The sequence below is a fragment of the Thrips palmi genome, unplaced genomic scaffold (assembly GCF_012932325.1).
Source record: "Thrips palmi isolate BJ-2018 unplaced genomic scaffold, TpBJ-2018v1 HiC_scaffold_3, whole genome shotgun sequence".
Lineage (NCBI taxonomy): Eukaryota > Metazoa > Arthropoda > Insecta > Thysanoptera > Thripidae > Thrips > Thrips palmi.
Genome location: NW_023144630.1, coordinates 8,377,163 through 8,403,238, shown reverse-complemented (window position 1 = coordinate 8,403,238; position 26,076 = coordinate 8,377,163). Strand labels below are relative to the sequence as shown.

At 45.6% G+C, this 26,076-nt stretch overlaps 2 protein-coding genes across 21 annotated transcripts in view; one reads left to right on the top strand and one right to left on the bottom strand.

Moving 5' to 3' along the window:
* Nucleotides 1-925: 925 nt before the first annotated feature.
* LOC117647803 overlaps nucleotides 926-26,076 on the bottom strand; it is a 49,173-nt gene continuing 24,022 nt past the window's right edge. For 7 of the 19 annotated variants that reach the window (XM_034389762.1, XM_034389757.1, XM_034389759.1 and 4 more), the window contains exons 3-6: nucleotides 23,660-23,749; nucleotides 4,701-5,178; nucleotides 2,584-2,685; nucleotides 926-2,268 (exon numbers count right to left, since the gene is read on the bottom strand). In XM_034389762.1, the coding sequence (XP_034245653.1) occupies nucleotides 1,576-2,268; nucleotides 2,584-2,685; nucleotides 4,701-5,178; nucleotides 23,660-23,749 (1,363 nt within the window). In that variant the 3' untranslated portion in view covers nucleotides 926-1,575. Of the gene's footprint in view, nucleotides 2,269-2,583; nucleotides 2,686-4,700; nucleotides 5,179-6,267; nucleotides 6,358-6,443; nucleotides 6,561-7,086; nucleotides 7,277-7,626; nucleotides 7,889-8,189; nucleotides 8,279-8,484; nucleotides 8,625-9,148; nucleotides 9,166-9,262; nucleotides 9,329-23,659; nucleotides 23,750-24,240; nucleotides 24,352-24,650; nucleotides 24,779-25,257; nucleotides 25,375-25,652; nucleotides 25,674-26,076 lie in introns of those variants that run through there. The other 12 variants (XM_034389756.1, XM_034389763.1, XM_034389746.1 and 9 more) reach the window with 12 other exon arrangements.
* LOC117647802 overlaps nucleotides 24,065-26,076 on the top strand; it is a 38,976-nt gene continuing 36,964 nt past the window's right edge. Inside the window, exon 1 of one of the 2 annotated variants that reach the window (XM_034389741.1) lies at nucleotides 24,065-24,147. Coding sequence is in view for 1 of the 2 variants with exons in the window: in XM_034389730.1 (XP_034245621.1) it covers nucleotides 25,912-25,917 (6 nt within the window). In the remaining variant the exon portion in view is untranslated. Of the gene's footprint in view, nucleotides 24,148-25,896; nucleotides 25,918-26,076 lie in introns of those variants that run through there. The other variant, XM_034389730.1, reaches the window with a different exon arrangement.

Below are 26,076 nucleotides of genomic sequence, written 5' to 3'. Positions count from 1 at the left end.
AATGAAATTCTTGTCCGTCGAAAGCCCTTCTCTCCGCTGCAATACTTCTTATAGTGCATTAAGATCCGTTCAGAAAGGGACAGACGGGTCTAGGATCCAAGGGGAAGTGATTTTTCTCATTGGAAGACCAGAATGGGTTTGCCGTTGGCGGTTTTGATGCAAACCCGCCCCGGATCTATTTGCCTGTCAGTTTCTGCGATTTGGGGCTCTCAGACCACTACAGATTCTGCCATTTCAATTTACTGTGTGCACCAAGTTCGTTTGTCACATTCATTCAAGCGTACGTGATGAGAGTGTACAACTTTTTAACTTTCATTGACGTTGTGATAGTCAGGGACAAGGAGAAACTCAAGTAAAGCAGACACGCTGAAATTCGAAGGGTGAGCCATCTCAGCAATTTTCGGCGGTGCTAAAATATCACCGAAAAACCGGTCGTACACGAGTGTATCACCGATTAAAAGGTCGTTCACGAAGATATGACTGAAAGCAAGTTACATACACATCAGCGATATTGGCTCTTGTTTTCCTGGGGAAGTATTATCCTTTCTCGGTGCTGATTTGTGTACGACCTTTTCTTCGGTGACCACCAAAGAATTGATACAATCAATACATTTGTGTACGACGTTGTTTTCGGTGATACATTCTAGTACTCATCACCCTTTTACAGTGAGACAGTTCTGTCTCAGCCCTCAGAGATTGCGATGTATCACTATTTGAATTTCAGTGCAGTAAGTATAATCTGATGTGATGATTCAAATTTGATGAGTGTGTGTAATTGGAAAACCCAGTCCATGTTGTGAACTATGATGAACCTTCTGACATAATAGCAGGCTCTAGTCACAGAATCGAATCCGAAAAGGAGAACATAAAGACCCCTTTGACAACTTCAGAGAAGTTAAAAAAAATTCACTCCGTTTAATAGTGGGAAAAGGTTTTAATGGATAGCAAGATAACAAACTAGAACTCCGATTGTGAATGAAAGCACATATGTGTGCTGACATTTGGTATTGGCCAAACACTGCGAGCTGGACATCAGACAGTGGGAATTAAAGAGCTAACTTAACATGTCAAACAAGTCTGTGTTTTAACAATGCCACGAATAAAAAAAAAAAAAAAAAAAAAAAACAAATCAGTAATTTGGTTGTCCGTGACATCAAATTATAGTGATTGTATCTAATTATGATTGCTGCAACAAATCTATGTCATCAAATTAATAATTATGTCCAACTGTGACTGCCACTACGAAATCTGTGTAGGACTACATAAAATTACTCACTTTAATTTGTGAAGACATTACCATAGTTTCATCCTTTGGAAAGGGTCGTCTTATTTAAAAATTACATCCAAGAACCATCGCTGCATACCATACAAGCACAGAATGCATCTTGACACGTTCTGTGCACGACTGGAAGAAGAACAAAGCACTAGAGCCAACAGAACTGGCAGTAGAAACTAATAGGGACTAAAGAAGCATGACAAAAATGAAACAATTAATTGTGAGGTTAAAGAACGGATAGAAAAAAATCGTCTTTCCAGGTGAAGTCTCCCAGGGGTGGATATGCAGGGCACTCTTCATCACAATCCTCGCACATCACCTTCACAATTCTGACCGGCTTCTCCGAGTCCGTCGGCACTAGTTTGTCCCAGACTGGACTGCTTCTGCCGTTGGCACGACTCTGCCGCGTGGGGAAGCTTTTGGTCACGGTAGCGTGGAGCGGGTCCACGCATCAGCACAACGCGCCGCAGCGCCACCAGCCCGCACTGGCGCAGCCCCTCGGCCAGGTCCTTGAAGTGCAACAGACCGTCTCCCTCGGACGCGCACAGAATCCGCAGCTCCTGCAGTGTGGCGGCGTGGGCCTTGGCCAGGGACAGGACGGTGGAGGCCGGCCGGAGGTACACACTGAGCCACTGCAGGCCGCAGTGACCCGCGGGCAGAGGGGGGAACGCCACGTCGAGCGCACCGTGCTCGTACCAGTTCAAGACGAGTTTCCGCAGCCTGGGCATCCGCTGCACCGACTGGAGGTGTTCCACTGAAACGTTCCGCACCTCCAGTTCCTGCAGTTGAAGCGGCAGGTCTGGGGCATTCTCGACGGAGTTCCTCAGATGGACGTACAAGCAGCGCAGCGCTGGCATGTCCCTGATCACCTCGAGGTGTTCCCGAACGGCGTTCCCAGTAATCAGCCACTCGACGCGTGGCGCAACGCGCTTGAGCAGCGCTGTACTCCAGTTGGGCCGCTCCATGCAGTCCAGTCCGCTCAGCTTCCTCACCTGAAACACGTAAGCGCACTTCGCGTTACAAACTGTCACACGCTTAATATTTTTGGCCATATTTTGTACGAGACATTGCAGATTTTTAGTGCCGATGAACATCTAGTACAAAATTGTACGTGGTTTTCCACGACGCTAGAAGAAAGCGCAGATTTCTAATAGAATGTCGCACAAAAAGTTCGTAAAAAAATGTTTGCTCTCGAACGAAATTGTACGTTGCGTATAGCGCAGGCCTTCCGTTGTTTGAGAAGACTTAGATTAGCCGTGCGTATCTGCAAGGGTCAACCTTGCCACAAGAAACGAAAACACTCTTACCTTGTCCAGGCCTGGGTTCTGCAGGGATTCGTTCAGCTCTTGGGTGTGCTCTTTTTGAGTGCTGAGTTTCCCCACATGCATACACTCTTCCGGACGGAAGATCTGGAAGCATTACGGACACATTTTGAGGGCAAGACAATGAAATCATGTCCTGAGATTTCTGACTCAAGTACTGACAAAAAGTTACAAAGTCATTCTTCTAGTTTTGCAATATTTATAAGCTTCAACCGCCCACCAAAATTTCAGGCTAAATAAAACTGCTATGTAAGGGGGCAAGCAACTGAAAATGGCCAAAATCTGACTAGCACGATTGCTTCTACATCTGTCGCTCCGCGCCGATCGAACTTCCGGAAGTCCTCGAGCAAAGAAGCATTTTAAGCTAGAAGGGCGTCGATCCGACGTTAGGGTGCGGAGCAGCTGCTAATCTAAGTTTTGTCACAATTCCAACTGGTCGAAGTCTCTCGGTCCGCAAAAAATGAAGATATTCCAACCCCGTTTGCGCCAAAGTGTGGGTAATTGAAGTAGCTTTCCCATGAACCACAACCATGAACATTAGGCTTCTGAAAGGACAAAATGTTACGAAAAAAACTTGTTTTAATAGTTTTTGCAAAATCCCAAAGAATGCTTTTCGGATGAAATTTTTATCTTTAAGTTGATCTTTGCTCATGGTTGTAGTTCATGCGATTGCCACTTCAATTACTTACATTTTGGCGCAAACGGGGTTGCGATATTTTCATTTTTGCGGACTGAGGTACTCCCATCAGTTCGATTTTGGACGAGAATTTGCTTGGCAGCTGCTTCGCTCCCCGACGTCCGATCCCATTCTAGACTTAATATGCTTAATGTGCGAATCAAGGATTTACATATCGAATCGAATCTAAACAAAAGTTTCGAACACGACTCGAATCTAGAAAAAGTTGTCGAACCGAATCGAACTTTTAAAGGTTCAGAATAGAATCGAATCTGAATTGAAACTAAGAAAATTAGTGTGTGTTACGAAAAACATTTACAGCAATAAATGAAGGACATAGAGCAAGAACACAAAAAGAAAAGAAATCAAATATCTGATCTTGCTGTGGTACAACGCTATGCGCATGACTTTCAACCGTTCCCGAGAACCACTGTCGATTCGAAAATTTCGAATATTCGGGGTCGAAGCAAACAGATCCGTCCTCGAATAGAATCGCCCCTGATTCGTTTCGAAACCGAACTATCCGCACATCCGTCACGACGTGGAGCGACAGGTATTGAAGCAATCGCCTGGGTCAGTTTTTGGCCATTTTCAGCTGCTTGCCCTCTTAAGGGGGGACCCTGGTGAAACTTTCAAGTAGGCTTCAAAAAAATCCCAGGAAGTTGAAACTTTGCTTTATTATTAGGTTCATTATGGTGAGTTCCCAAAACAAAATTCAATCCAAAATGTTGAACGGTCTCTGAAAAAAGTGGCTTTTTAGTGTTTTTTGGAGCGTTGGGGAAAAATCTTCCTGCGTCTTTCATTGGGACGGAAAGTCTTGAAAATTTTTTTGGGTTATCCTAAAGATGTATAGAAGAGATTTTAGTGACGGAATTTTCAAATTCAACTTCTGTCCTGAGATATGAGTTTTCAAATTTTAACATTAAAAAAAGTGATTTTTTTCCCTTTTTTCAAACTTTTAGGTGTGTTTTTAAAAAAGTAGGGCTGATATCAAGATTCCGTCACTAAAATTTGACGACAAGTCATCAATGATTAGAGTCCATGCAAGACGACTCACGACTCATGTAGGTGTCAACCAGGAACGCAGGAGGTCTTTCTACGACAAATTTTTTTGTCGACTGAGCAAAGCTGTGAAGTTGAGCGTAGAAGCCAACAACAACTGATCTCAATGTTATTTCCTTCCAAAAAGGTAAAGAAACTACCCACTTAGCTTAAAGGTGTTCAACCTGTTGAATCTGAAACCTTCTATGCACATTTTTATCTATGAACTTTGAAAATACAATTTATTGGAATTTTGGCGATTTTTTCACCAGAGTCCCCCCTTAAAAGGTGGGCTTCTATCACGTGAAACACCCATATGAATTTTGTGGCACTCGAAGCTGCCGAATTCTTCACGTCAAACTGTGGAAAGGGTTCCAGAACGTACCTTGGTGAGGCTCCAGTCCTGGTGCATCTGCAGCACCAGTGGGCAAAGCAAACTGCGTCTGGAGCCCGGAGCCGCCACCTGCAGTTGGCCCTTCCAGGTGGAGCAGGGCGAGTCCACCTGCAGCTGCAGCTGGCACTTGGCCTGGAGGAGGGTGGTGGCGTCCTGCAGCAGCTGTTCCAGGCCCCCCTCCAGTGTAGGCTCCTCCAGGTCCCGGCCCTCGTCCGCCGCCGCCCACAGCTCCTTCCTGGCCTCCTCGACGTGCTGCAGCCTGCCACTCCACTGCTCCAGCTGGGCCTCCAGCACGCCCTTGGCGTCCAGCAGGGCCTTCACCACCTCGCGCGCCGACGTCGCCGCATTGTCCAACTGTAGCAGTTTGGGGGCGGCCTGCTCTGTGCGCAGCTGGCGGAGGGAGCACACGGAGTGGCCCGAGTCCTCGCAGTCCTCCGCGGCATCCTCGTCGCAGTCTCGGCACCACAACCTGCGCAACGCACAATGTCGTATCCTATGTTTTTGAGGTTGCCGATGACGAAACTAGAACCCATTCGGACCCTCGACCCAAAGTTAAGTCCCATTAGTGTGGATCTTGATGACCAAATGCTATTTTTTGAGGGGATCACGTCCATTTCTTCGGTCTGTCTAGCAAAGCAGCCTGCCGAAGGCAGGTTAGCGCCGCAGGCCAAGGTAGGTGTATACGCCAGGCGTGGATTGTCGAAACCGGCGCAGCATCGCGAAGCCTGTCACGACAAGACACGATCTGGCGTACACCTTCCTTGTATAAATTTCTTTGCATATAGAAATAAGTTTACTTGAACCTTTCAAAGAAATTTTCTGTTACAAATGTATCTATCTGTTTCAAGACTCAATGGCTTTATACAAATGTTATGTTCGCTACCTAAGAATTTAAGACTTTCTGTAACATATTATCACCACTTTACCCATAGACTTACAACGCTTATGGACGATAGTCGTCGGCGAGTGAGGAACACAAAGAATCACAAAAACCGGAAATAGAGCAGGCTATTTCACTCACGTTTGAGTGAGTTTATTTAGGAGAGCACGCTCTCCAAATCTATTAAGCATGTGCCAAATACCTTTTGAATGAGGACAGCAACATATTTGTGGGCATTTCTCCTGTAAACAAGGGTCGCTACCTTCCCCCGATCCACTCTATTCCTGGTTTTGTGATCCTACTTGTCCTTTGAGTCAACGGCGACTAGGAAAGTCTATTCTACGTAAACTTGCAAAGATATTGTTTCGATGACAATGACCCTGTTTTCTTTGAAGTTAGCAAAGAAATTCTGTGAATGGCAATGACATTCATCTGAACACACTAAATGTTTAGGTAGAATTTTGTGCGTGCAGCTTGCACGATTTTGTGCTTACGTGAAATTTGCATAATATCATGCGTAAAAATGCATTAATTTATGCGAATTCACGCACAATTTTATGCACGACGGTACACAACTTTAAAATTATGCATCACCACGTACAAAATTGTACCTAAACATTTAGTGTGAAGCTTCTTCAAAGTTTACGGCATTTTCTCAGCGGCAGCTTTGCTACTCACTTGCGACTTGAAGTGCTGCTGCTCATATTGTTGGTTTCGGGACACGAAGGCTCCTCCTTGACGGTCACGACCTCACACTCCATCGCCAAGCTGCAAATTGTAACAAACACCGCCTTAGGAGAGAAACTGCGAAGGTACGGAACCCATAAGAGGCACCAAAGCGTTTGCAACCGTACCTATCCGTTGAGGATCCTTCTTGCCGCTGAGAAGGACTGCTACTGCTTCCCTGCCTGGACCTCTTGCTGGCGTCACTGGCAGGGCTCGTCTGCGCTCTCTTCTTGGGGGGCATTCTGCTGCAAGAGGTATAGTCTTGATTAGGATTCTACACTCCGGCGCTTCAACGCACAGTGATAAGCTACGAGCAGGCGGTCAAAATTCTAGACGCGGTTTGAGCTCTAGAGTCGCTACATGGGACTCCACTGAAAATCCAAACGCAATGAGAATACTTATGGCGTCCATTGGTGCAATGCATTTGAAGACGTTTTCATTGCACGTGAAGTGCAATGCCTTCCCATGCATTAGCATAGGGCATTTTCGGGGCGCATTGCACGTAAGGTGCAATATGGCCATGGCATTGCACGTATGATGCAATATCTCAATGCATTGCACCATACATGCTATACTCATAGCGTTTGGAATCTCAGTGTAGAACCGAACAGAATGTGTGGTGACCTCACCAGTGCACTTCGTTCGGAGAGGAATCCAATGGTAGGATCTCACGATCGGTTCCAGTCGCATTTAGCGACTATGGAGCTCTAAACGCGTCCCGAATTTTGGCCGCTTCCGAAAATTTGAAAATAACTTTGGTAGGTTGCCTACCGTCAAGGCGCAACACCCAATACGGTTTAGACTTCTTTCGTAATTTGGAAAATCCAGCGAACGAAAATTCACACAATTCTTGATTTTAACATAACTTTTGCCATTTTGGGAGCATAATAAAACGCTTTATTGGCGAGCCAAGCGGTGAAATTAATTGACGGGAATCAGCAAAACCTGCGAGTGAAGCGAGCTAGAAGCAAAAATATCAAAGTTCAGGAAAAATTATTTTGTTTTTATGGAATGTTAACTTGCAATCGAGGGGGAAGGCGGTAGGAGAGACAGTCGGAGGTCTCTTCTATCGTGGCGGCAGCTCCTCGTGCTCTTCCCCTGGGGTTGGAGGCGGCATGTGCTTGTGGTGCTTGTGCTTTGGCCTTGCTTTTGATTAATTAGATGCCTGCCTCCTAGCTAAGAACGCCGAACGCGGTACAGGTGTGGGATGGAAGTGGGGTGTGCACTGCCTGCACATGCCATCTCCATCGCACACGCGTACGCACGGGCTACCGTGCCGTGCTTTGTCGGAGGGTGGCCAATTCAGCATACCCTGCTTGTGTCATGCTTGGTTGCTTGCTTCCTGTTCTTTTGCTCCTTCCAGCCGCCGCTGCCGCGCATGCCCGCCACCGGATTACGCGCGTCATCGACGACCCCTCCTCAACGCCGAATGATACCAAGGCAGGGTGGCAAGTTCAAACCCCAGGCCGCGGGTAACATATCGGCATGGAGAAATTCTCCATGGTGTCGGTAACGGCAATAAGTACGGTACAAGCGGGGGGAGCCCTGTTTGGAGGAGGGGTGCGAGCGACACTGCCTGCGACTGATGCCTGCTTCCCTGTAGCACGATGCTTCGAACGCTCTCATTGCTCACACTTCATCGCCATGCAAAATGTCACCACTAGGCTGCAAGCTTATACTGCACGCACGCGCACCTACACATGCAATGCCACCCCCACCCCCCTTCTGCTGCCCCACGAAAGACCCTTGTCCTCCCGCGGTGAAGCGGGGGGAACCAGAGCGCGCTGCGGTGGCACGTGGCGATGGTGGTCAAGCAACCCCTGGCCCCACTAATCAATTTCCTTGCAGGAGAGCTTGTCAGGAGTTGCCCGTACCAGCGGGCGGCCGTAGTGCCACTTAACAACTGGTTCGGTCCGGGGGGCCAATACTCCAACCCCTTGGCGCTCATAACAAATAGAACACTGTTAGCTCGGACGCAAGGCGCAACGCACGGCTGGTGTCGAGGCACGGGCCGGGCGGGGCGAGGCGGCTGAGGTGGCAGCGGGAGCGTGGGACTGGGGCGATAAGCTAAAAATAATAATAATAATAATAATAATGGAATGTTAACTTGCAATCGAGGGGGTTAATACAAAAACCGTGTATTACGCGTAATACACGTGAACGTAGTACCATTTTGTGATTAAACTTGGGCTCAGCCCGGCTCAGCCTTCAGTTTTGACTCCTCCTAGTTTACCCCCCACAGGACAAGGTGGGTGTACGCCAGACCACATTGACAAATCAGCGCGGGAACTTTTTGTTATTAGAGGATTTCTAGCTTATTGACAAATTTGTCAATAACTATTGACTCATCAATTTGTTAGTAGGTCTATTGACAAAAAAAAGTCAGTACGAGACTGAGAGTGATGCAGGCGGTGGGAGGAGCCCTGCAACGATCATAGGAAACCGAGGGGGTAAACACTCGCGTAATACCCTGAACACAAAAACCGTGTAACCCGCGTAATACACGTATTAGGGTATTTCGGAGCAGCCCTGGCCCGGAAGAAGAAGAACAAAAACGGAAGGTTTGAAATGGCAGTTTTTATGAGTAATATACGCTGCGGATGCTCATCTGGAGCGTATATTTCTCATAGAAACTGCCATTTCTAACTTCCGTTTTTTTTCTTCTTCTTCCGGGCCAGGGCTGCTCCGAAATGCCCTATTGTAATACCATTTTTGGGATAAGTATGCCAAATTTTGGCATTTTAGTGCCGTAATACACGTGTAATGCCCCCGTAATACAGCGTAATACCGCGCAATACCGAGTACTCTGTACACGATTTCGTGGAGTGTTTACCCCCTCGTAGGAAACGTTATCAGATTTTGAGTAAACTCCTAGTACTGCAGCGGCTTCGTGAGACCGAACCAACACACACACGCGCTCACACACTAGAGTGTTACGCAGCGTTACCCTCAAAATGTCACACGAAGAGAGTTCCACGAAGGGAAATAGAGCAAGAGGCCGTCCTTAAAAAAATTAACGCTTTTTTTACCGTTTTACCCCCCCCCCCCCCCGTTCTGCCCAGAAACGCAGCGTGACGCTGCTTGGGAACCCTCCCCCCTCCCTCGGTACGTTACGGTAGTGATTGGCGACAACGGTGGCGATCTGGCTCCCCCTGCTCTACAAATCCAAAAGCGTACGTTGCACACTCTACCTGGAGCATGCCTGCAAAGCACGCTCTAGCTAGCGCATGCCTGCCAAGCATGCACTTGCTAGTGCATACGTTCCATGTACACGCTTCCTGATGCAGAGAACTCCCTATCCCTTGTGCACTAGATGCATGCTTCAATAAGCGTGTACTTGGCATGTATGCACTGGGAAGTGCATGCTCGGCAGGCATGCGCGAACTAGAGCGAGCGTGCTTGCAGGCATGCTCCAGGTAGAGCATACAATGTACGCTTTTGGATTTGTAGAGTGAGTGGCGATTTTGGAGACCCTCTCTGTGAGTGTGCACGCTGCACTGTTGGAGTAAAGCGGTGGATTTTCGCCCCGAGTGAGACTTGATCTGCAAGGCTCCCGGCGACGGCCGGCCCACTGTGGGCCAGAGGACTAGTGGAGGCGGCTGAAACTCTCGACGCGTTTCGAGCTCCAGAATCACTGAACAGGACTTAAGTCAAACGTGTGACCCCACCAGTAAATTCCTCGTTCGGAGAGCAATTCATTGGTGGGGTCACACGTTCGGTTCCAATATGGTTAGCGACTGTGGAGCCCACAACGCGTCGAGAATTTTGGCCACCTCCACCGGTCTTCTGGCCCACAAACTAAAAAACCAAATGTGTCCTTCGTGCACAGGTGTGGGAGTGTACTTAGAGGCACGCATTCATCTCACCCAATTTCGAAAGCACTCTCCTCTAGATGTGAGCTTGTCCAAGAGATGCGTGCTTCGAAGTACAATCCCACTGCTGTGTTCTAAGCACAAATTGGACCTTGTAGAGCATTTGAAAAAACAAGAACTCGCAACACAGTCAGATGTGCAAAGGACAAAAAAAGACCCATGGGTCAACTTTGAGGGAAGCTCAAAAAATCGCACCGTGCAGTAGTTTTAAAAGGTTTTAATGTTTCGTAAGACAACAAACGAGTGCCACATCTTGAATATGGAATCAAAGCTTTGTGTTCACAATCGACATCCAAAAATTAAGACTTTAACACACGTCAAACTGAACGTCAGGCTGTAGGAATTAAAGAGCTAACCAATCATGACAAACAAGGTAGTGCTTTAACAGAACTAACAATGCCACGAATCAAACAAAAAATAAGACACAGCAGTCTGGTTCTCCCCCACCCGATCAATCACTAAACAAGTCTAATTACGGGTCCGTCCGAAACGACGACATCTGTACAGAACGACATAAAATCACGTTAAATAATAAGGAGGTAAGAAAATATAATAAATCCTTCTTGGGGGTATAGTTTTACATACGAGAACAATCGTTCCATACGCTCTCGTTCTAGAAACGCGACATCACGCTTAAACGAATGTGACGAAGTGGCACGTTTCTTTGAGCGTGGCGTCCCATTCGTTTGGATGTGAATCAGCCACGAATAAGCTTATTCGCATTCAAACGAATGTGATACGATGCTCAAAGGAACGGGACACTTTGACACATTCGTTTGAACGTGATGTCACGTTTCTGAAACCAAAGTGTGCCATAGAAACATCGATGCGCACGATCGGATCGAGGACAATTCAGCATTACAGCCATGGCACCAGGACGGTAGTAAATTAAGAACTAAACAAGCGTGCCAAACACGAATCAATTAGCTGTGGGGTTTTTTAAAGGGATCCAAATGCCAGGATTCGAAGTAAAATATAAAAGAGAAAGACTCTCAATGGAGACAAAGCACTGGATTAAGCGTCTTTCCAGGTGAAGTCTCCCAGAGGCGGAAATGCGGGGCACTTGTCACACTCCTCGCACACGACCTTCACTACCCTGACTGGCTTCTCCGAGTCCGTCACCAACAGTTTGTCCCAGATGGACTTCTTCTGCCGTTTGCACGACTCTGCCGCGTGGGGGAGCTTCTTGTCAGGGTAGCCTGGAGCGGGTCCCCGCATCAGCACAACGCGCCGCAGCGCCACCAGCCCGCACTGGCGCAGCCCCTCGGCCAGGTCCTTGAAGTGCCACGGATCCTCCCTCGGACGCGCACAGGATCCGCAGCTCCTGCAGTGTGGCGGCGTGAGCCCTTTGGGCCCGGGACAGGGCGGTGGAGGCCGGCCGGGGGTACACCCCAGCCACTGCAGGCCGCAGTGACCCGCGGGCAGGGGGGGGAAGGCCACGTCGAGCGCACCGTAGGGGCACCAGTCCAAGGCGAGTTTACGCAGCCTGGGCATCCGCTGCACCGACTGGAGGTGTTTCACTGAGACGTTCACCACCTTCAGTTCCTGCAGTTGAAGCGGCAGGTCTGGGGCGTTCTCGACAGAGTTCGCCAGATGGACGTGTAAGCAGCGCAGCGCTGGCATGTCCCTGATCACATCAAGGTGTTCCCGGACGGCGTACTCAAGGAAGAGCCACTCGACGCGCGGGGCAATGCGCTTGAGCAGCGCTGTACTCCAGTTCGGCTGCTCCTCGCAGATCAGTCCGTCCAGCTTCCTCACCTGAAACACGCAAGCGCACTCCGCGTTACCACCTGTCACACGCTGTTGACAAGCTTAATGCTTCTGTCCAAATTTGGTACGAGACGTTACATTTTTTTTAGGGCAGATGAACTTTTGGTACAAAACTGTACATGGGCCAACCTTGCCAAATTTTGGCAAGCTGGGGAGCATTTTCTGGCCAAGCTTGCCAATTTTTGGCATTCAAAACGGCTTGCCAAATTTGTGGCAAGTAAACTTACCACCGGCTTTGCAGTGTAGCTGCGAGAATGACCCTTGCTATAATATAAACGAAAACACCCTCACCTTGTGCAGGCCTGGGTTTTGCAGTGTTTCGTCCAGCTCTTTGGTGTGCTCCTTTTGCTTGCTGAGTTTCTCCACATCCATACACTCTTCGGGACAGAAGATCTAGAAGCAGTGCGGACACATTTAGAGGGCAAGACAAAGAGATCATACCTATAGATTTCTGACTCGAGTTTTAATAAAAAGTTCTTCTAACTTAACAATATTTTTAACCTCCGTGAAGGTGGCCTGACCCATCAATCCCGCCCAAGTCCGACCGTATGTTTTTGATTGTTTTTCGTTTGTCTAGGTTTGTTTAGCGTTTGTTTCGCTTCTGGATTGTATCCCGACCCGGATTTCAAGGACCCCCAAATCGCCGAAGAAGTTGGCCCGACCCACTTTAACCGTGAGTCCTAACTTAACGCCGGTTTGTTATTTCGACTCGAAATCGTTAGTTTACGTTTGTTTTGCCAAAAGTTTAGCTCTCGGAAGAGCCAGTTTGGTCATAGAAGCACGGTTCCTATACGTAAAAACAGTGGGTGGGGCCAGATACCCAACGTGTGGTTATAATCAGATGCGAAGTACCAAACCTTGAATTCAGGTTAAGAGCGATCTGTTTCGTTAAGTTTTGCCCTAAGATGTACAACTTTTACGTTGAAAGTGCATTTCTCCATTATTTAGAATTCGTGGTTCGGGCCACGTTACCCAATTAAAGTTACAATCAAGCGCGGAGTGCCAAACCTTAATCTTAGGTTCAAGACAGTGAGTTTCGAAAAGTTTTGCCCTAAAATGAACTACTTTTACGTCCACGGTGATTTCGTTTTCAATTTCAAAATCGTGGGTTGGGCCAGGTTATCAACGGGTAGTTTTAATCAAACGCGAAGTACCAAACATTGCATCGAGGCTAAGAACGATAAGTTTCGATAAGTTTTCCCCTCAGATGAAAAAAATTTACGTCTACGGTGATTCTTTTTTTTATTTCAAGGTCGTGGGTTGGGCCAGGTTACTAACTTGTAGTTATAATCACACGTTATGTACCAATCATGTAATTTCGGTTAATAACGATCTGTTTCTTTAAGTTTTGCCCAAATATGAACAGCCTCTACGTTGAAAGTGCATTTGTCCTTTATTTAGAATTCGTGGTTCGGGCCACGTTACCCAATTGAAGTTACAATAAAGCGCGGAGTGCCAAACCTAACATTGAGGCTGAGAACGATAAGTTTCGTTAAGTTTTCCCCTAAGATGCACAACTTTTACGACTACGGTAGTTATTTTTTAAATTTCAAGGTCGTGGGTTAGGCCAGGTTACCAACTTGCAGTTGTTATCACACGCGAAGTACCAAACCTTTAAGTTTTGTTAAGAGCGATAAGTTTCGATAGGTTTTGCCTAAAAATGAACTACTTTTACGTCCACAGTGATTTCTTTTTCAATTTCAAAATCGTGGGTTGGGCCAGGTTACCAACTTGTTGTTATAATCACACGCAAAGTACCAAACCTGTTATTTACGTTAAGAACGATCAGTTTCGATAAGATTTGCCCTCAAATGCACAACTTAAACGTATACAGTGTCTTTTTTCTTTATGTCAAAATCGTGGGTGGGGCCAGGTTACCAACTTGTAGTTATAATCACACGCGAAGTACCAAACCCGTAATTAAGGTTAAGAACGATGAGTTTCGATAAGTTTGGCCGTAAAATGCTTAACTTTTTCCTCCACAGCGAGTTTGTTCTTTATTTCAAAATCGTGGGTGGGGCCAGGTTACCAACCTGTACTTTCAATCAATCGCGAAGTACCAAACCGTAAATTTAACATAAGAACGGTAAGTTTTGATAAGTTTTGCCCTGCGATGCACAACTTCTACGTCCACGGTGACTTCTTTTTAAATTTCAAGGTCGTGGGTTAGGCCAGGTTACCAACTTGCAGTTGTTATCACACGCGAAGTACCAAACCTTTAAGTTTGGTTAAGCGCGATAAGTTTCGATAGGTTTTGCCTAAAAATGCACTACTTTTACGTCCACAGTGATATTTGTGAATTTTCGAAATCTTGGGTTGGGCCAGGTTACCAACTTGTTGTTATAATCAAACGCGAATTCGTAAACCTTACATTGAGGTTAAGCTCCATAAGTTTTGATAAGTTTTGCCCTGCGATGCACAACTTCTACGTCCACGGTGACTTCTTTTTAAATTTCAAGGTCGTGGGTTAGGCCAGGTTACCAACTTGCAGTTGTTATCACACGCGAAGTACCAAACCTTTAAGTTTGGTCAAGAGCGATAAGTTACGATAGGTTTTGCCTAAAAATGAACTTTTTTTACGTCCACAGTGAAATTTGTGAATTTTCGAAATCGTCGGTTGGGCCAGGTTACCAACTTGTTTTTATAATCACACGCAAAGTACCAGACCTGTTATTTAGGTTAAGAACGATCAGTTTCGATAAGTTTTGCCCTCAAATGCACAACTTAAACGTATACAGTGTCTTTTTTCTTTATGTCAAAATCGTGGGTGGGGCCAGGTTACCAACTTGCAGTTATAATCACACGCGAAGTACCAAACCCGTAATTTAGGTTTAGAACGATGAGTTTCGATAAGTTTGGTCCTAATATGCTTAACTTTTTCCTCCACAGCGATTTTTTTCTTTATTTCAAAATCGTGGGTGGGGCCAGGTTACCAACATGTACTTTCAATCAATCGCGAAGTACCAAACCGTAAATTTAACATAAGAACGGTAAGTTTTGATAAGTTTTGCACTGCGATGCACAACTTCTACGTCCACGGTGACTTCTTTTTAAATTTCAAGGTCGTGGGTTAGGCCAGGTTACCAACTTGCAGTTGTTATCACACGCGAAGTACCAAACCTTTAAGTTTGGTTAAGAGCGATAAGTTTCGATAGGTTTTGCCTAAAAATGAACTACTTTTACGTCCACAGTGAAATTTGTGAATTTTCGAAATCGTCGGTTGGGCCAGGTTACCAACTTGTTTTTATAATCACACGCAAAGTACCAGACCTGTTATTTAGGTTAAGAACGATCAGTTTCGATAAGTTTTGCCCTCAAATGCACAACTTAAACGTATACAGTGTCTTTTTTCTTTATGTATTATTTTTTATGTTTATTTTTTGTAAAAAAAATGAAGGAGGGACGGGCATATAGTATGATGCATGCTGTGCGTCCGTTCGTTCGTTCGCAGCCTCCTTGGGTGACCCTAAGAACCGCCCGGTGGCAGCAAATCCGATCTGAGCCCCGGGGCCGCTGCTGGAGGTGCATCATGGTCTACATGGGGTCGAGGAGGATCTCGGCAAAGGATGCAGCTAGCAGGGCGTGTAGGGGTATTTTTGGAATCGGGGCGACGAGAAAAAACCAATGGTGCCAGTTTCGAGCGAATCGGAGAAATTCGGACCCAGGTTCGAATCCCAGCGGGGTATCTATTGAACATCCTTTTATTCGAGTTTTTGCATTGTTTCTGATGTTTTTGAGGGGGCTGATGACGAAAACGACATTTATTTTAACCCCAGGCTCAGGTTTCAATCCCGTCAGGGTCAAACATAGGCGAAATTCGTACGTTTCTTTATGTACGGGACGGGCCAAAGTTGCCGATGTATATCGCTACTTTTCCTGTTATTCTTTATGTCAAAATCGTGGGTGGGGCCAGGTTACCAACTTGTAGTTATAATCACACGCGAAGTACCAAACCCGTAATTAAGGTTAAGAACGATGAGTTTCGATAAGTTTGGCCCTAAAATGCTTAACTTTTTCCTCCACAGCGAGTTTGTTCTTTATTTCAAAATCGTGGGTGGGGCCAGGTTACCAACCTGTACTTTCAATCAATCGCGAAGTACCAAACCGTAAATTTAACATAAGAAAGGTAAGTTTTGATAAGTTTTGCCCTGCGATGCACAACTTCCACGTCCATGGTGACACTCCGTGCCCTGCTGTACTGACTGTTTTGATTTTGGTGCGCAGTAACATCGAAAGGAAAGTATTATTGCTGTGGTAACAACTATCGTGTTTAGACGAGATGGATCCTGGGAGACCGCGCTCGCGCTCTGGCTCTCGTCCGAGACGCAGATTTACACCAAGCAAGCTGCGGGAACAGCAAGAAAAGGTATAGCCGAGCCGACGCCTGTTGCTTTGTTAAACAGGTTATGTATCCCTGTTACTTAGAACGGTGTGCTTTTTTGTTGACAGATGCCCTTGGCGAAGTTAGCACAAAAATTTTCAAAACAACACGCAAGAGATCGGTCTGGTACACCCCTGAAAGACCGTCCAGTGCTTCGAGGCGTAAAGTTTCTCTTGAACCGGCAGAAGTCTGTGAGGCACGGAGAAATTGGTCAGGCTTTAGAGTCATTGATCTGGATCTCTTTGTGACAGAGCTCCTTGAATGTGTTCGGTGCAAGAGCTGTAGAAAACCTGTGAAACTAACAGAGGTTACTGTGTGTGGCCTTAGCTCCAAATTTGAACTTAATTGTGAAAAGTGTGGTGTTTTGAAATCTTTTAGAAACTGTGAAAATGTTGGGACTGATACGAATGTAATAGCAGAAGCAAACAGAAGAGCGGTGTTTTCAACCCGAGCTGTTGGTGTAGGTCATGAAGGATTGAAGACAATTTGTGCTCTTATGGACTTTCCTCCCCCTGTGTCCAAACCAACCTATGACAAAGCTATAAAAATTATTCATAAAAGTTTTCAAGATGAAGCAGAGATGTCCATGTTGCGTGGAGTAGAACTTGAAGTTGAACTGGAGGGCAGCAGGGATATAAATGGAAGTGGAGATGGGTCATGGCAGAGACGAGGGCATGTTTCTAAAAATGGAATCGTGTCCCTAATTGGAACAAAGTCTGGTAAGGTTATGGATGTTGATGTACTGTCCAAAGTTTGCACTGGTTGTTCCTTATACTCCGGACCCAAACAAGGGCTGAGTACGATGAGTGGAATGCCGCTCACATCCCTGTATGTGCTATCAACCATGAGGGCTCCTCTGGTATGATGGAAGTGACTGGAACGCTCAACATTTTCAATCGGTCTGTTGCCACAAGAAATGTTCGCTACAAAAAGTACATTGGAGATGGTGATGCAAAGACTTACAAAAACATATGTGATGAGAAACTATATGGCGATGACTTCATTCCTGAGAAGGTAAATATTATTCAACCATTGATTTGTTTTGTCTAAATATTTTTAAGTTAAGTTTTTTTTCTAATTGATTTCTTTTCCATAGGTGGAGTGTGTTGGCCGGGCGATTCCGTGCGTAGAGGGTCATTTTGGATGTACCATATGTTCTTTTATAAAGTTCAACTTTAGGGGCTAAATTTGGTGTAGATGGCATACATAGTACCCCACAGTACCCCTCTGAGCGTGGCAGCGCTACAACTTGACTTTTAATTTCACCCCCTATGAAATACGGCGGAATTTACAGAAATAATGACGGAATTTACAGATTACGGAATTTACAAAGCGAAGTGTTTAGTCTCCTGACCCGCTGGGTTACAAGATAGGTAAAAACTGTTCACGGTGTCATTTTGAGCATCCAAAATAGCGTTTTTCAGCGAAGGTTGTGGGAACTTTCTCCCTCAGATGGAGGAGCTACGGCCCGAAACGGAATTTACATCTATTTTTACACCCTTGCCGTTTTGAACAATTCTGACGGCCTGGAAGCGTCGTTTGACCGCCCCAGGTCCCGCGGGCACGGGCTTCTGGAAGCGTTTTTTATGTTCTTTCGATCCCAAGTGGTCGCGAGGTTCTAAAACGAAAAGGAACCCCAGTAGACCGTCATTTGTGAAAACAGCATAGGTCACATGGTCACACGGTGGACATTTTCCCAAAGGCTGTTTCGGGTTCAACAAGTGATGATACAAAGGTCACCTTCCGTAATTTTGTGAAGAATAAGTCGGGGGAGAGAGTGAAATAGCCAGTTTTCTTTTGATGTGGCTGAGTCATATACTACAGCATGGCAATGTTGTCTTATAGGTGTTGGTGACCATGACGGAACTTACAAAACGACACTTTAGCAGCTTACGAAACCTCGATAAACAAAAGTTAGATCGACTTATCCACATGAGGACATGGTCTTCGTTTAGTAAAACAAATTTGAATTGTCCAAGCTACCAAATCAACCTCAGTTCAGGCGCAAGGCCCCGGTGACCTGAAATGACCCCCTACGCACGGAATCACCCATGCATCATACTATATGCCCGTCCCTCCTTCATTTTTTTTACAAAAAATAAACGGGACGGGCCAAAAAAGACACTGTATACGTTAAAGTTGTGAATTTGAGGGCAAAACTTATCGAAACTGATCGTTCTTAACCTAAATAACAGGTTTGGTACTTTGCGTGTGATTATAACAACAAGTTGGTAACCTGGCCCAACCCATGATTTTGAAATTGAAAAAGAAATCACTGTGGATGTAAAAGTAGTTCATTTTTACGCAAAACCTATCGAAACTTATCGCTCTTAACCAAACTTAAAGGTTTGGTACTTCGCGTGTGATAACAACTGCAAGTTGGTAACCTGGCCTAACCCACGACCTTGAAATTTAAAAAGAAGTCACCGTGGACGTAGAAGTTGTGCATCGCAGGGCAAAACTTATCAAAACTTACCGTTCTTATGTTAAATTTACGGTTTGGTACTTCGCGATTGATTGAAAGTACATGTTGGTAACCTGGCCCCACCCACGATTTTGAAATAAAGAAAAAAATCGCTGTGGAGGAAAAAGTTAAGCATTTTAGGACCAAACTTATCGAAACTCATCGTTCTCAACCTAAATTACGGGTTTGGTACTTCGCGTGTGTTTTTAACTGCAAGTTGGTAACCTGGCCCCACCCACGATTTTGACATAAAGAAAAAAGACACTGTATACGTTTAAGTTGTGCATTTGAGGGCAAAACTTATCGAAACTGATCGTTCTTAACCTAAATAACAGGTCTGGTACTTTACGTGTGATTATAAAAACAAGTTGGTAACCTGGCCCAACCGACGATTTCTAAAATTCACAAATTTCACTGTGGACGTAAAAGTAGTTCATTTTTAGGCAAAACCTATCGTAACTTATCGCTCTTGACCAAACTTAAAGGTTTGGTACTTCGCGTGTGATAACAACTGCAAGTTCGTAACCTGGCCCAACCCACGACCTTGAAATTTAAAAAGAAGTCACCGTGGACGTAGAAGTTGTGCATCGCAGGGCAAAACTTATCGAAACTTATGGAGCTTAACCTCAATGTAAGGTTTACGAATTCGCGTTTGATTATAACAACAAGTTGGTAACCTGGCCCAACCCACGATTTCGAAAATTCACAAATTTCACTGTGGACGTAAAAGTAGTTCATTTTTAGGCAAAACCTATCGAAACTTATCGCTCTTAACCAAACTTAAAGGTTTGGTACTTCGCGTGTGATAACAACTGCACGTTGGTAACCTGGCCTAACCCACGACCTTGAAATTTAAAAAGAAGTCACCGTGGACGTAGAAGTTGTGCATCGCAGGGCAAAACTTATCAAAACTTACCGTTCTTATGTTAAATTTACGGTTTGGTACTTCGCGATTGATTGAAAGTACAGGTTGGTAACCTGGCCCCACCCACGATTTTGAAATAAAGAACAAACTCGCTGTGGAGGAAAAAGTTAAGCATTTTACGGCCAAACGTATCGAAACTCATCGTTCTTAACCTAAATTACGGGTTTGGTACTTCGCGTGTGATTATAACTACAAGTTGGTAACCGGGCCCCCACCCACGATTTTGACATAAAGAAAAAAGACACTGTATACGTTTAAGTTGTGCATTTGAGGGCAAAACTTATCGAAACTGATCGTTCTTAACCTAAATAACAGGTTTGGTACTTTGCGTGTGATTATAACAACAAGTTGGTAACCTGGCCCAACCCACGATTTTGAAATTGAAAAAGAAATCACTGTGGACGTAAAAGTAGTTCATTTTTACGCAAAACCCATCGAAACTTATCGCTCTTGACCAAACTTAAAGGTTTGGTACTTCGCGTGTGATAACAACTGCAAGTTCGTAACCTGGCCCAACCCACGACCTTGAAATTTAAAAAGAAGTCACCGTGGACGTAGAAGTTGTGCATCGCAGGGCAAAACTTATCGAAACTTATGGAGCTTAACCTCAATGTAAGGTTTACGAATTCGCGTTTGATTATAACAACAAGTTGGTAACCTGGCCCAACCCACGATTTCGAAAATTCACAAATTTCACTGTGGACGTAAAAGTAGTTCATTTTTAGGCAAAACCTATCGAAACTTATCGCTCTTAACCAAACTTAAAGGTTTGGTACTTCGCGTGTGATAACAACTGCAAGTTGGTAACCTGGCCTAACCCACGACCTTGAAATTTAAAAAGAAGTCACCGTGGACGTAGAAGTTGTGCATCGCAGGGCAAAACTTATCAAAACTTACCGTTCTTATGTTAAATTTACGGTTTGGTACTTCGCGATTGATTGAAAGTACAGGTTGGTAACCTGGCCCCACCCACGATTTTGAAATAAAGAACAAACTCGCTGTGGAGGAAAAAGTTAAGCATTTTACGGCCAAACGTATCGAAACTCATCGTTCTTAACCTAAATTACGGGTTTGGTACTTCGCGTGTGATTATAACTACAAGTTGGTAACCTGGCCCCACCCACGATTTTGACATAAAGAAAAAAGACACTGTATACGTTTAAGTTGTGCATTTGAGGGCAAAACTTATCGAAACTGATCGTTCTTAACGTAAATAACAGGTTTGGTACTTTGCGTGTGATTATAACAACAAGTTGGTAACCTGGCCCAACCCACGATTTTGAAATTGAAAAAGAAATCACTGTGGACGTAAAAGTAGTTCATTTTTACGCAAAACCCATCGAAACTTATCGCTCTTAACAAAACTTAAAGGTTTGGTACTTCGCGTGTGATAACAACTGCAAGTTGGTAACCTGGCCTAACCCACGACCTTGAAATTTAAAAAATAACTACCGTAGTCGTAAAAGTTGTGCATCTTAGGGGAAAACTTAACGAAACTTATCGTTCTCAGCCTCAATGTTAGGTTTGGCACTCCGCGCTTTATTGTAACTTCAATTGGGTAACGTGGCCCGAACCACGAATTCTAAATAAAGGACAAATGCACTTTCAACGTAGAGGCTGTTCATATTTGGGCAAAACTTAAAGAAACAGATCGTTATTAACCGAAATTACATGATTGGTACATAACGTGTGATTATAACTACAAGTTAGTAACCTGGCCCAACCCACGACCTTGAAATAAAAAAAAGAATCACCGTAGACGTAAATTTTTTTCATCTGAGGGGAAAACTTATCGAAACTTATCGTTCTTAGCCTCGATGCAATGTTTGGTACTTCGCGTTTGTTTAAAAACTACCCGTTGATAACCTGGCCCAACCCACGATTTTGAAATTAAAAACGAAATCACCGTGGACGTGAAAGTAGTTCATTTTAGGGCAAAACTTTTCGAAACTCACCGTCTTGAACCTAAGATTAAGGTTTGGCACTCCGCGCTTGATTGTAACTTTAATTGGGTAACGTGGCCCGAACCACGAATTCTAAATAATGGAGAAATGCACTTTCAACGTAAAAGTTGTACATCTTAGGGCAAAACTTAACGAAACAGATCGCTCTTAACCTGAATTCAAGGTTTGGTACTTCGCATCTGATTATAACCACACGTTGGGTATCTGGCCCCACCCACTGTTTTTACGTATAGGAACCGTGCTTCTATGACCAAACTGGCTCTTCTGAGAGCTAAACTTTTGGCAAAACAAACGTAAACTAACGATTTCGAGTCGAAATAACAAACCGGCGTTAAGTTAGGACTCACGGTTAAAGTGGGTCGGGCCAACTTCTTCGGCGATTTGGGGGTCCTTGAAATCCGGGTCGGGATACAATCCAGAAGCAAAACAAACGCTAAACAAACCTAAACAAACGAAAAACAATCAAAAACATACGGTCGGACTTGGGCGGGATTGATGGGTCAGGCCACCTTCACGGAGGTATATTTTTAAGCTTCAATCGCCTACCAAAATTTCAGGACAAATAAAGTTGCCATTCACAAGGTGGGCTTCTATCACGTGAAACACCCATATAAATTTTGTGGCACTCGAAGCTGCCGTATTCTTAATTCACAGATGAGGGAAGGGTTCCAGAACGAACCTTGGTGAGGCTCCAGTCCTGGTGCATCTGCAGCATCAATGGGCAAAGCAAACTGCGTTTGGAGCCTGGAGCCGCCACCTGCAGTTGGCCCCTCCAGGTGGAGCAGGGCGAGTCCACCCGCAGCTGCAGCTGACACTTGGCCTGGAGGAGGATGGTGGCGTCTTGCAGCAGCTGTTCCAGGCCCTCCTCCAGTGTAGGCTCCTCCAGGTCCCGGCCCTCGTCCGCCGCCGCCCACAGCTCCTTCTTGGCCTCCTCGACGTGCCGCAGCCTGCCCCGCCAATGCTCCAGCTGGGCCTCCAGCACGCCCTTGGCGTCCATCAGGGCCTTCACCACCTCGCGCGCCGTTTTCGCCACCTTGTCTAACTGCTGCAGTTTAGGGGCGGCCTGTTCAGAGCGAAGTTGGCGGAGGGAGCACACGGAGTGGCCCGAGTCCACGCAGTCCTCCGCGGCATCCTCGCCGCAGTCTCGGCACCACAACCTGCGCGACGCACCATTCATGAGATGAGGGGTCATTCTGAGCCAAACCACCGCACCGAGCCGGGCACCCAAAAAACCGTTTCTTGAACCGAGAAAAATTCACTCTGCAAACTCAAGAGTGTGCCAGGCATGCACCATGAAGTGCACTGGCAGGCACACACTTCTTTGCTGTATGCCTGCCAGGCATGCAGAAAAGAAGTGTGTGCCTGCCAGGCATGCACCAGGAAGTAGAAGTGCATGCCTGGCACACACTTGAGTTTGCAGAGTAATTGTAAGAAGAGAATTTACTTTATCAGTTAAGAAAAGTCACTACTCCAGCGGTTTTGTGTGGTCGCGCCGTGAGCAAACCGGAAAATCCTTCTCGGAAGGGTAGGGAGGGGACGGGTAAGGAAGGTCACATGACCTCAGGGGAAGTCTCAAAGGTGCAGGCCCTAGGCAGCCACTGACTACTGTACGTTCCCGAAATCCCAATAAAAGAGATAACATAATAATATCATAGTATTTCAGGCAAATTTTTAGGGGGAGACGGGTGTAGGGGTGAGGATTGTCGGGAGTCGGGTCCCGTGCGGGGTCGCGAAAATTTTCGTGGGGGTCAAGAAAATTTTTGGTCGCAACTTTGGGGTCGCAAGTTGGAAAAGGTTGAGAACCGCTGCACTACTTGCAACCGAACGTGGTGGGTGGGAAATGGGGCATTTACTGAAATTTTCATTAAAATATAATGAATGTGGAAGTGTTATTAAATTAATAACGTTAAATGAAAAATAATGTGAGAATGGCAACATTCATTTGAACAGTGCACTAATTCCTCTTACTTTGGGTTGAGAGTACTGCTGCTCAGATTGTCAGTCTCGGGTCCGTTTGGCTCCACCTTCACTGTCCCAACCTCCGACTCAAACGACATTCTGCAAAGTGTGCCAAACACCAACGTACATGAGTAAGCTTTATCACGATGCAAAATAGATAATAACATAAAAAGAGGGAAAAAAGGGGGAAATCCGCGTGGCGCGAAGCACTCGACTGCAGTTTGATCCCTTGTTGGTGAGGTGCACTAAAAATCTGTGTATACTTCGTGCTCACGGTGCTCACTTACAAATGCATGCTTAACCCCGAGCATACCGACAAATGCATACCCGGCAAGTACATGTTGGTCCCGTAACGCAATTTTACGCATGTGCACTCTGAAGGTTTTTAATGCATACGCAACGTACGAAATCAAACATGCGCTACGTTGCGCACAGGAGCTAAAGGGGTTGAAATTTGGAAGGATAACTCACCCCACAACATTCGAGCCAACTTTCAAGTAACGAGAATATGTAGATGCTTCAGTTAAGTTCTTTCAATTTTGCCGAAGGCAAGAAAAAATGAAACGAAACAGAAGCCTTAGCAACCTTACCTGTCAGTAGTAGGTCCTTCTCGTCGCTCAGGTGGACTGCTTTCTTGCTTGCTCCTCTTACTGGCGTCACTTCCACGGTTTGACTGCGCCCTCTTTTTGGGAGGCATTCTGCTGCAAGGAAACGTTTTCAATGAGAAAATGAGACGAAAGAGAGATGGTTTAGTCTCAAGTCGCGTCGGTAGTCCTATGAAATAAGAAAAAAACGTTCCTCGTTTATTAGCCTAGGGGCTGTCTGTTAAATAGTGTACTTCCGAGGATCGTGGAACGGAAGTCAAATGACACCGTAACCTTGACGCAGGAACCTAACATCGCTCGACATTTCAAATTGGAATCAAGCGGTACAAATTGAGATTTCGAAACACAAATGCGTTGCAAATAAGTTACGAACGAGTTTCATGATCTATTCTGACCGTCACATTCGTTTCATCGATGTCATGTTACGGTATACTCTACAAACTGAAGTGTGTACTCAGTATGCATCTACAGATGCATACTTGCAAGTACACACCTACAGATGCATACTTAGCTGAGTACACATCTACAGATGCATACTCAGCTGAGTACATATCTACAGATGCATACTTGTCTGAGTACACACCTACAGATGCATACCTAACCTCTCCAAGTATGCATCTGCAGATGTGGACTCAGCTGAGTATGCATCTGTAGATGTGTACTCAGCTGAGTATGCATCTGTAGATGTGTGCTCAGCTCGAGGGGGTATGCACTCTCTGAACCTGTGTACCGACTATTACGCTATACGCTCTATTACGCTTCAAATTATTCGGATTTAGCTAAAAAACGGCCTAAAACACACCAAAATTGATCAAAATGTGACAATTTCGGCTATTACGCGACTATTACGCGTATTATTACGCGTGCTATTACAGATAGAGTGAACCGACTATTACGCTAGTGCATACCCCTCGGCTCAGCTAAGTATGCATCTGTAGGTGTGTACTTGCTAGTATGCATCTGTAGATGCATACTGAGTACACACTTCAGTTTGTAGAGTACTTTCGCTGGCGACTGTTGACTTGCCTCCACGGAAATCGCAGCGTTGTCCGCTGGCGCAGACTCCGCAGCACTACGCGGACAAGATCCCCCTCCCTTTTTATCGAGCGACAACGCAATAGGGTACTTTCGTAGAATCCTGAACCGGAAGCAAGCAGACCAGCAGACGCCAAATTGGCCGGAAACTAACCTCTCTTCGGATCCAAAACTATAGCCGAGCTGTACAAATATTGCTCGCGAAACACATATGCACTGCAAACAAGTATCAAACAACTGTTTATGTTCAAGTGTGGCCGATACGTTTGACGAACGTCTCTTTCCTATGTCAAGTTTGGATCTACTTCCGCCAACATGGCGTCTGCGTGCTTCCGGTTCAGGGATCTACGAAAGTACCCTATTGTGTACTACAGTGAAGATCTAAACCGGAAGTGAGCGAGCCAACGAGAAGAACGAAAGAGCATCTCGCTGCCGAGCTAAGCAGCCCCTAAGGGGCCGTCCATCAATTACGTTACGCACTTCCGAGCACTTTTCCCCCTCCTCCCTCCATGTTACGCAGCGTAACGCTGGGCTTGAACCTACCCCCACTATCTGCAAAACGTTACAAAAACTCTCAGATCATCACATTATTTACCCCTATTTACCGTTTGAACTCCGAAAATGAAGGTACAGTATTCTCCTGCATTTGGTCGATTCGCAATAAGTCGTTTTCATGTGACGGCCCCCGCAGCGTAATGTTACGCTGGCTCGGACCCCTGTGTGCCACCGTGTAACGTAGCGTACGTAACGCAGAAAAGATACCCCCTCCCGCCCCCGGGCGCTGAA